This window comes from Ctenopharyngodon idella, chromosome 15 (genome assembly GCF_019924925.1).
Source record: "Ctenopharyngodon idella isolate HZGC_01 chromosome 15, HZGC01, whole genome shotgun sequence".
NCBI classification, from domain to species: Eukaryota; Metazoa; Chordata; class Actinopteri; order Cypriniformes; family Xenocyprididae; genus Ctenopharyngodon; species Ctenopharyngodon idella.
Window position 1 is genome coordinate 35627211 of NC_067234.1, and position 12116 is coordinate 35639326.

General features: G+C 34.6%; 1 protein-coding gene across 50 annotated transcripts in view; it reads right to left on the reverse strand.

Moving 5' to 3' along the window:
* The window catches only part of LOC127495148 (NACHT, LRR and PYD domains-containing protein 12-like), a 165375-nt gene that overhangs the window by 97893 nt on the left and 55366 nt on the right, over positions 1–12116 (reverse strand). For 36 of the 50 annotated variants that reach the window (XR_007925071.1, XM_051861649.1, XM_051861647.1 and 33 more), the window contains one exon: positions 8674–8850. The exons of the other annotated variants lie outside the window; for them this stretch is intronic. Coding sequence is in view for 35 of the 36 variants with exons in the window: in XM_051861649.1 (XP_051717609.1) it covers positions 8674–8850 (177 nt within the window). In the remaining variant the exon portion in view is untranslated. The remainder of the gene's footprint in view (positions 1–8673; positions 8851–12116) is intronic. 50 annotated transcript variants of the gene reach the window in all.

A 12116-nucleotide genomic window follows, 5' to 3' on the forward strand; every position in this document is an offset into this window, starting at 1 on the left:
ATGGACGGGAGGCCGACTGACGAACACCCTTACCCCGAGAAATGTCTCGGCTACGATGTTGCGGTAAAGAAGTCACGCCGGGTGCTGAACAGGTTGTCAGATTCAGGTAAGCTAACTTAGCTAGCCATGTGCTTGTTAGCCTAACGTTAGATTTGTGAAGTCCGTTCTATGAATGTGAGATCAGTAACGAGCAGTTACAAAATACAACGAATCTTGCATTATTACCATTGCCACCTATATATTTAATATTTACGATAGTACAATGGTACATATTTATTATAGTACATTACAGTCTTACAGTAGCTTACGTTATTCCTGTTACAGAGATTGCAGATGATAGCAGGCCAGCTACATCTCTCATTCAGATATTGATATTGACCTACGTATTAACACTAGAGTTAGAGATTGTGTGTTTACTGTCTCGTTATTAATGCATCTCTCTCACACACTGTTCTGTTCAAGTATGGGTGCCATCATACATTAATTCATGATGTATTTATAGTACTAATGTAAAAATATGTTTATGGTTCTATTATTTCCACAGATGCATCGATGAGTGTCAGTGATGCAGTGGACAACTGTGAGGATGATCACATCCACATGTCCTGAACTGTGATGCAGAAACACAATGGGAGGATCCATCTGTCTCTGACCACAACTACACTTCAAAATCACAACTCAACCTGAAGCCGCCTACATCTGATATGAGAACACAATGAGCCGGCGCCGTTATACACAACTCTGCTGAGAAACAACCACCTCTGTCAGCTCACAGGGTTGACGTTGGATGTACACTTGGGATCAGCTCCTGATGACTCTGATGAAGCTGCGTCTTCATTTATTGCAGGGTGATCTTGCTGAAAGGTTTGGTGTTTCAAAACCTGGTGTTGTGATAAATTCATAACTGCAAATTCAGGATTTCTGGAATACCTTCGTCCAGGTGATGAAGTAATTGCAGACAGAGGCTTCACCATAACCGATCTCCTCTATGAAAGGAAGGTGAAACTTGTCATTCCAGCGTTCACCAAGAGAGACATGCAACTCTCCGAAGAAGACACCACCAACTCCAGGCGCATCGCCAAGCGGTCATATGACTAAACTTCAACATTCTTTCTTACAACAGTTCCAATTAACCTCACCCCTAAAATTGATAAAATGTAGAGAATTTGCCCTGTGTAACCTTCTAAGCAACATAATTTCTGATGTAGAGGATAAATAAGTGTTGATGTGGAGGTGCGTTCCACATCTGTCTGTGCTGTGGTTTTGCTTTAACTAATCAGTGTAAATAGTGTATGTAGTTATTTTTATAAATCTTTACAATGTGCCAGATGTTAGCTGTCAGTATTTTTTTAGGGATGCACCGATGTACCGGCCGCCGATATTTATCGGCCGATTTTTGCTTAATTTACAACCATCGGCATATCGGCTGTAGCAGGAAAAAGGCCGATATAACAAACCAATGGTTTATTAATTAACTGTGTGAAGGCGCTAAGCTGTATGACTGTTGCGTAATCCTAGCGCTGCTGTCTGCGCTTTAATATTAATCAAATAACAAAAAACAAAAAAAATCACACCCTATTCTTGACTAAATAACTTCTGTAACTTTCATAAGTGTAGCAGACCCCATCCGAATGATGACCAAACCTTTACTCATTAAGTTTATTGCGTCCGTTTTCACTCCAAACAAATCACCACAAAAGCTAAACATTAGAGCACAAGAAGTGCGCATTAAACTCTCTCTCTCCGTTGCATTATCAACATACAGCGAATTACTCAAAACACTTATTACAACTAACAGTTAACAAATACATACAGATTTTATGCCTTTTCGGGGGATGCTTAATAAACGGACAAACTTTAAATCTGCAAAATAACTGAAGAACTGCGCGCTCTCCTCAGACAGTAGACGAGAAAACACGTCAAAATAAGAGTCCCGCCTTAGTAAAGGAGATATTTCAGATCTAATACATATTTAAATTTACAAAAAATATTAAAATATATACAAAAATAAATTAGAAGATTAATCACAATAAAGCCTGTTACAATAAAGAAGGATTAATATGTATATAATTTATACAGTGAAGAATGTGCAGTGCTATTTTACATTTGTTTACTTTATTTCTGTACCTGAAAACCTAAAACCTTAAACCTACCTTAAAAGCACTGTTTATTTCATATGTATCTTTGTTCTGTTGTTTTTATGTAGGCCTGCTGAATGTTAAATGGATCCAATTGATGTTCATTAGAAATTATTTGATGATGCAGCAATAAACCTGCTAGTATATTTTAATGCAGATGTTTTTGAACTTTGCTTATTTAAAACATGATCAAAATATCTATTTTGATGACAAAATTTCAAATAAGAGAGGAAGTGACAAATATTGGTATCGGCCAATAATTGTTTGTTAATATCGGTATCGGCCCCAAAAAATCATATCGGTGCATCCCTAATTTTTTTATAAAACCATATATTGTGAGCACTGTAGATTCCCCTTAAAACTCAAAGGAATTAAGTCTTCTGATTTAAATGGAATAAGTCATATCAAGTTTGCAAATGAATTCCATCTTGGGTTATTACATATGAAAATTAAATGGTGAAATATTACCTCTACATGAAGGTCAGTAAAAGGTTTCTCTAGCTTCCTGATGACAACAAACACTCTTAAAACTGATTTTATAAAACTTGTATTAAATTAAACATTTTCTAAAACAAATCACAAAGTTATCTCTCGTTTAACAAAACTGATTTAAAATAACTCCAGTCTTCTTCATCTACACCCTCTACATGCTGCTCCATCAACTCCTGACAGTCCCCATAGGTTTCCTCTGGCCACTTCTTCATATCATCTACCCACGTTAATGATGACGATGGATGGGACAATATGAGACCATCTGATCGTCGTATAAAGTTTTCTCCGTGCTCCCAATTTAAAACATTTACGGCATTAACGTTATTTGTCATTTTGCTAAAGTTATAGCTAGCTATCAACAATCTTCTAACCAACCATCCACTGGGTGTCTGACTCTAGGCGTCTGACGTCGACGGTTCCAGACTCTTTGACGATGATGCTGTGGAGATCACATAAGTAGCTTCAGCTCCGTGTTTTTATTTCTGGAAAATAGTTTAAATATTTCGGCATAATGCGAATAACATTAGGTGAAAATAACTTACAACTCTCCAGCTGATCTGCCACATCCCGTAGCAAACTAGACAACGAATTACTACTTGCCGCCATTTTCTTTGAAATTTTTTATTTTTTTATTTTTTTTAATAGAACTTCAAACAAAACAAAGTCAATGTACAGTCAAAACTACAATACATATACACATAGAGAAAACAGACAGCTGGGGGGAGGCTGTAAAATTATATAAATATATTAAAGGATTCACAGATAGAAACAGTTTTAATTGCTTTCTTATTATGTGAATGAAGAATAGTCTTGATATATATTTGCATTTCTTTTTCAAGAACCAAAAAAAAGGATGAGTTTTACTGTACTTACATTTATGTATGTGAAATTTAGCATAAATTAAAATTAAATTTATAATATAGTATTATTTTCTTTTATTTGGGGGGATATTAGTAAAACCAAATATAACATTTTCTAAACACAACGAAAAGGTGGAATCAATGTTGTCAATAATAAATCTAGACAAATCTTTCCAAAATTTTCTTACATGAGCGCAATGCCAAAACAAATGAAACAAAGTTTCAGCCAGTGTATTGCAACAAGAAGTTTAAATCAATATCCTTTTTAAATTTCACAAGAAAGCTATTTACTGGGTAGTATCTATGTAAGATCTTAAAAGTTATTTCCTTAATTTTATTTACCAATAAGTATTTGTTTGGTAAAGTCCAGATTGCTTTCCATAACAAACCTCCCACCAGTCTATTCCAATAAACAATACAGATGGGCCTAGTGACAATATCTTTTTGAAGAAGAGAACGAATAGTTTTATTAACATTTAAGACTCCGGGGGCAAAACAAAGTTTCCCAACTGCAGTATCAAATAAATTAAATGAAGAAGAGGGAGCAACACTGGTTTGGGTATTAGCTCTGAATAATGCCAGGACCCCTGTGGGAATTGCATCCATGACAATAGAGAATTCCCTTGGTGTCACTGGAATTCTACGAAAATCTAGAAATTCAGAGTAAGTGAATAATAAGCCTTCTTGATTCAATAATTTATCCACTCGTATTATGCCTGCTAAGAACCATCTTTCAAAAAATAAGGATTTATTTTTAAATGATATATTGTAATTGTTCCAAATTCAATATCTATGGGGTGAAAAGTTATGCTTATATAACAGGGACCAAGCGCAACATTTGTTTGTGAAAGCAAGATAAGATCAGAGGGACTTTATCAATTTTGTAGTTGCAAATCAAGAGAAATTCAAGACCACCTACTTTGGAGAAAACAAATGGGTATAAATCTCCAAAGAGAATTTGGATTTAGAATAAAATGTCTAATCCAATTAATTTTAAAATGATTATTTAGAGTACTGAAATCAAGGAAGTTCAATCCACCTGATTCATAAGTATTCATTATTATAGATTTCCTAATATAATGTGTTTTGTTTCTCCAAAGAAAATTAAATAAAGCAGTATTGATAACTTTACACATCTCCTTAGAAACATGAAGGGAAGTAGCAGTCTTCTGGATAATGGGATCAAAATTGATCTTACATCTAGATTTTTGATCTTTCCAAATATGTCACTGATTCCTTCACTGGGACATTAGCAATATGTTGTAACTGACAATCTTTAATAGATAACAGTTCACATTTGTTAATGTTTAAACTAAGGCCAGAGGCTTTAGAAAATGTATCTACTACTTTAAGAGCAGCTGGGACCTGAAGTTGATCTTTTAGGAAGAGTGGAGTATCGTCTGCTAACTGGGATATGATAATATCCCTGCCAGCAATAGATATTCCTTTTAAGTGGCTTGATTTAATATAGATATTCATAAGTTGAGTACAGAACAAAAAGAGGTAAGGGGAGATGGGACAACCTTGTCTTATACCACGTTTTAAATAAAATTTGGAGGATGAAACACCTTCAAGTTTAACAGAACACAAATTTTCATAATGACCCAAAAATAAAAGCATGCTCCACCGTATCGAACGCTTTATAGAAGTCTAAGAACAGAATAAATCCATCATCAGTACTTAAATGTGAGTAGTCCAACAAGTCTAAGACTAATCTTATATTATTTGAAATATGTCTTTTCTTTAGGAAGCCAGTTTGTGCCTCATCTATAAGAGGATCCATGACTGACTTGATTCTATTGGCAAAGACTATGACAAAGATCTTATAATCATTGTTTAATAGAGAAATTGGTCTCCAGTTATCTAACAGCAATGGGTCGGTTTTTGGTTTTGGAATCAAAGTTATAAATCCTTGAGTTAAAGTAGGTGGAAGACATTGATTTTCTGTACTCTCTATATAAACCTCTTTAAGAAAGGGGGCAATAAGATCAGAAAAGGTTTAATAAAAGTCGGCCGTGAGGCCATCGACCCCAGGAGATTTATTAACCTTAATATGTGCGACAGCATTTAAGACTTCCTCAACAGTAATCAAACTATCACAGAGCTCTTTTTGTACAGGGTCGATGGTCTTACAATTAATTCCAGAAATAGAGTTCAGAAACAGAGAAGCTGAATGTTCACAAAATTTGGATGAATATAATCTACTATAAAATTCTGTACAAAATTTTGACATTTTAACTTGGTCATCTGTGATATTCCCATCTATTTTAAGTTGTTCAATTGTATTATTTCTAGAATGAAATTTCTCTAAACCAAAAAAAATATTCAGAGTTTTGTTCCCCTTTTCCCAACCATTGCTTCCGTGACCTAATGAAGGCTCCTTCTGCCTTATTCTTATATAATTTGTCCAATTCCAATTGTAAAGTGACTAACTCAGCTTGTTCTTCTTCATTTGGACATGATTTTGATGAGAGGGCAACTAATTTTGAAATAATATTGTCTTCCTGAATACGTCTATCTTTTGCCATTAAACTTCCCTGTTTTCGAAAGTACTTGCCTACCTCAAATTTCAGTAGTTTAATCTCTGAGTTGAGTTTGCATGTATGATGTCCACATTTTCTTCTTCAAGAAATTATAGTGGCTGTAGCATTTTTCATAAAGAAGTTGCTAAATATTAAAAATTAAGTGAACATTTGAATTAAATGTCGTTTGACCAATATTAAATAGAGATTTGATATAATCTAAGATGGTGGCGCGCACAGACGCAGCGGCTTCGTGTTCCCCACATAAGTGCTGTTCGATGTTATTAACGTTTTTAATACTGACTATTATTGTATCACATATAAATGCGAAAGTGTACTATAGTCGCCAGAAGCTGCTACAGATCGGTTCGAACTACATAGGCGATCATTTTAATGTGGAAACAATACCGCAGGAGAATACGTACGCTACATCGTGCCGACAGAACGACCGAATCTGGTAAGAAAATAGGAGGACTCTGTGTGCTAATTCTGCAATGATCGATAAGGTTTGCTCTCTGGACTATATGCGTCACAGCTCGACGCCTAGTCCTGTGCGCTAAAAAATAAATCTAAACCAAACTGGACCAAGGACAAAAAAAGCTATTCCAAGTCTGCCGCTATAATCAGACACTTTTATGCACAAGACAAAAGCCTGGCATGAGATAGTTAATTCAAGTGCACAGTGGAAGTGATAAAAATATAAAAGCGCTGTGTTCATTCAGTTTTATTTTATTTTATTTTTATTTTTTTACAATACACGCTTGTTTAACGTCATACTTTCAACAGGCGTATTTCGATCGCTAAAAATACACATCAGTACTTCCTCATCCTCAGTTAACATGAAATCATCCATTGTGTTTGAGTTCAGCAGATGACTTAAGGGACCTGTTTTGATCCCTTAATTTATTTAGGGCTAAATGATTACTAAGGACTTTGTTGCAATGCATAACAGATCTTAAGGGAACACTTAAGCAATTAAGGGAAATACTTAGTGACAGCCTTAAGGTTTTTTTCTTGCAACTCATGTTTCACTAAGGGTACCCTTAATATTATAACTAAGGGTTTTCTTAAGGGCTTTCATGCAACCGGGCCCAGACTAGCACTCCTCAAATTCATCTGAAAGATCCACATTTACTGCCTGAGAAATGTCTTCTTTTTAATCAATAATTACAATTAGACACTATATAGAGCTGTTACCAAACAATTGAAATCACTAACAACAAAATTCATCTTTACACTGCAGAGGTGGAACAGAAGTTGCATCTGAATTGGTACAATTATAAATGCATAGATAATGTTGAGAATAATGTTTTAAAAATAAAATTGTTTATTGAACATTTGTAAAAATAAATAAATAAAAAATCATTATCATGTTTGCAATTGTGCTCATATTTGTGAAAACAGACCTCTTTCTTGTGATATTGCTTAATTATATCATATGTTATATTATAAATAAAGATGTTATACAAGTACTTTTTTGCAATCACATCTTGAATTTTGTGGGCATTTTTATTAATTTTGGTGACATTTTTGACACAATCCCTTGTTGATTTCTGACCCGGCACAACAGTGACAAAATAAATGAAATTAGAAATAAGCTAATGATTGCATTTTTGAAGCAGTAAGTTTTACATCCAATCAAATTAATGATGTTAACAAAGAAATCAGACAATGCAATGGCAATTTAGCGATATGCCCGCAGGTGTGGTCTTGACTGGTCTTGAAATAAAATCCTGAGTCCTTTTAGTTTGAGACCAAGACAAGACCGAGACCTTCAAAAACTGGTCTTAAGACAGGTCTCGGGTACTACAACACTAGCTGCAAGTTCACGCTAACTCAAAAAATTTGATCGTAGACCGCTCACGTCCATATTGATAAATGGCAAGTTTTGTGTGGAAACAGCCGTACGCACCGTTTTCTGTCGTACGTTCGTTTCATAAATGAGGCCCAATGTGTGCCATTTCATCAGATTTGTAAGGTAAATCATTTATTAACCTACACCAACACAGGAGAATACGTCAATATCTTTGAAATATGTGAACTGTTCATCACAATTTCAAAATAAAAGTTTAATCTCTGAGTTGAGTTTGCATGTTTTGATGTCCACATATTCTTGTTCAAGAAATTACAGTGGCTGTAGCATTTCTGTCATAAAGAAGTTGCCAAATATTAAACATTAAGTTAACATTTAAAATAATGTCGTTTGGCCAATATTAAATAGAGATTTGATCTGATGTAAAGTGGGACAACAACAATTACCAGGCCGTTGGCGCCCTCTGAAGGCATTTGTTATAATACATAATATAATTGTTTATACAATGTATATTATATTATGTATTTTAAAAGTGTTGTTTTATAAAACCATATGATTACTTGCTTTTGATCCAGATATTATTGCCCCATTGTTATTATATTTGTATTTTAAGTCATGTTAAAGGCCATTGTTTGCTTAGGTCTATTTTTATTATCATAAAAAATATCTGATTAATTGATTAATTGTGAAAATAATCGACCGATTACTTGATCACCAAAATAATTGTTAGTGACAGCCCTAAATGTGATAATAGTTTAATTCCCCTATTCCATTTTGTTACTTCATGAATAAATGAAATTATAAAATTCAGTGACTCAGTTTCATGTGAGAGTCACATATGATCTTACCACAGTTTCTCCAGTTTACAGTGAGGATTCTCCAGTACAGCAGAGACTATCTTCACTCCCGAGTCTCCTAGATTATTCTCAGACAGATTCAGTTCTCTCAGGTGTGAGGAGGGGTTTGATCTCAGAGCTGAAGCCAGAGCAGTACAACCTTCATCTGTGACACCACAATCACTCAACCTGTAGAGAACAATGACACACTCTTTACTCTCTCAGATCAACAGAGACTTCATTATCAAAGAGAAACCAATAACATAAACTCAAATCACCATGTTAGATGATCATGATCTGTGTCACAGAGAAAAAAACATTATCATAACACACCTGCAGTCAAATTCAATTAGGAATAATACATATATTTACATGTATGATCATAATTTGTGCAGTATCTCTTTTTTTTAAACAATTAATTTAATATGTCAGTGAGTTTTACTGTTATTCTAAGAGATTATATAAAAACTGATATAACAAATTAAATCTGTTTATCACACAAAAATCTAGAAAAATTGTAACAGGAGAGGTTAATGTAATGAACATTAAAGAGTCATGAAACCCCCCTCTTTCAGCTCAAGTCTACCTCACAATCATCTTAAATGTTTGTGATCAGATAGAGATAAAAACGCCCCCGTTATTTAAAAAATATATATTTATTTTATCACATTTAAAGATATTTCACATATTGTAGTAATACATACTGTTGTCCTGCAGCATTTAATAATCATGATAATAATTAATATATTATATAATATAATAAAAGTATTAATAGAATTGTTATTATTAAAGTTCCTGCCAAAAGTCTGGAAACAATTATTAATTATTTTGAAATAAATCTCTTTTGCTCACCAAGGCTGCATTTATTTGATCAAAAATACAGAAAAACAGTAATATTGTGAAATATTGTTACAAATTTTACAAAACGTTTTCTATTTTAATATATTATAAAATGTAATTTATTCCTGTGATCAAAGCAGAATTTCAGCATCATTACTCCAGTTTTCAGTGTCACATGATCTTTCAGAAATCATTAAAATTCAATTTGATGCTCAAGAAACATTTCTGATTATTATCAATGTTGAAAACAGTTGTGCTGCTTCATATTATTCTGGAAATGGTGATACATTTTATTTTTCAGTATTCTTTGAAAAAGAGAAAGTTCAGTAAAATTGCAACCATGAGCTGTGCTCTCCATGACGACGCGGTAGTTTCAGCAAAGGATATACGGATTTCCAGCACTGAAAATCACTTGCAGTAGCTCTGCTACTAGATTTATTTAAAAATGTGTATCCGTGTACAGCTCTGATCAGATATTCCTCCATCTTGGCTGATCTTTGTCCTGCAGATGGCGCCGCACAGCGCTCTCTGGACCATTCCGTCCCTGACGTATTTGGGGCCATTTACATATCGCGTCTAAAAACGCGTGGAAAGCACGGCCGCACCGCTTTCTCCTTCTTTCCAAAGCGCTTCCGCTCCCGTGGCGTCTGTCGTTGCTATCCAACCATGAACTGCGCTCTAGGAAGTTTCAGCAAAGGATAAATTGATTTCTAGCCCTTGCATTAGCTTTACTACTAGATATATTTATGGAGATGAGAAATAAAAACCACCCTGTACAGCTATGATCAGCTGTTCGGCTGAGCTTTCGATGTTTTGTTACGGAAAGGCTGAAGCTGATCGGTTGGTTCTTGTCACATGACCTGCGGTGCTCTTGCTGCATTCTGAAAAGTGGATAATTTTTCATCTCGATGCGTCTGGAAAACGTGATGTGAACGGCCCCTTAGAAAACATAACCTTTTCGCAGTTTATTTAGTTAACTGCTTAAGGCATTTCGCAATTTGAATCATCAAGCAATTTGAATCATTTCATGCCGACTTTAAATGTTGATCGTATCTCCTTACTGAGGAGCAGCTCATGTGTTCAATCATTTACAGATCAATCACTCAATCACCTCAACTCAACAAACACTTGAACATAGAAAAATATGATTTCTACAGTTCATTTAGGCCTGGGACACACTAGATGATTCAGTCGGACCGCGAGACCACACACCTGTTGACTGTAGGAACGATTTCACAGCGAGACGAGATCTCAGAGACTCACGAGATCAAACGAGACTTGAGAAGAAAAACAAATGGAGGACAATCGACGTTGTCAGCTGACTCTCCTGCCACGTGTTGTTTTAATGAATGTAATTAGGACTTTCATGATTCCTCGTTTTAAATTTGAGTACTTGATTTAAAAAAAAAATCCTCAATAGACCCTTTTCACATTTTCGTGTTTCTCAGTAGCAGAAGTCGTCATAGTTGGGTAAACTTTTATAGCGGTGAATGAGACTACATTAAATATATTTTTTGTGTTTTTATTTGCGCAAATAGCAAAAGAAAAACTTTTACAAACTTCAAAAAGAGGGAAAAAATTGAGAGCGATTGATAACAGCAGTCAGAAGAGAGAAAGATGTCATTTTTAAAACCATATATTGTGAGCACTGTAGATTCCCCTTAAAACTCAAAGGAATTAAGTCTTCTGATTTAAATGTAATAAGTCATATCAAGTTTGCAAATGAATTCCATCTTGGTTTATTACATATGAAAATGAAATGGTGAAATATTACCTCTACATGAAGGTCAGTAAAAGGTTTCTCTAGCTTCTTGATGACAACAAACAGTCTTACAACCGATTTTATAAAACTTGTATTAAATTAAACATTTTCTAAAACAAATCACAAAGTTATCTCTTGTTTAACAAAACTGATTTAAAATAACTCCAGTCTTCTTCATCTACACCCTCTACATGCTGCTCCATCAACTCCTGACAGTCCCCATAGGTTTCCTCTGGCCACTTCTTCATATCATCTACCCACGTTAATGATGACGATGGATGGGACAATATGAGACCATCTGATCGTTGTATAAAGTTTTCTCCGTGCTCCCAATTTAAAACATTTATGGCATTAACGTTATTTGTCATTTTGCTAAAGTTATAGCTAGCTATCAACAATCTTCTAACCAACCATCCACTGGGTGTCTGACTCTAGGCGTCTGACGTCGACGGTTCCAGACTCTTTGACGATGATGCTGTGGAGATCACATAAGTAGCTTCAGCTTCGTGTTTTTATTTCTGGAAAATAGTTTAAATATTTCGGCATAATGCGAATAACATTAGGTGAAAATAACTTGCAACTCTCCAGCTGATCTGCCACATCCCGTAGCAAACTAGACAACGAATTACTACTTGCGCCATTTTCTTTGAATTTTTTTTTTTTTTTTTAATAGAACTTCAAACAAAACAAAGTCAATGTACAGTCAAAACTACAATACATATACACATAGAGAAAACAGACAGCCGGGGGGAGGCTGTAAAATTATATAAATATATTAAAGGATTCACAGATAGAAACAGTTTTAATTGCTTTCTTATTATGTGAATGAAGAATAGTCTTGATATATATTTGC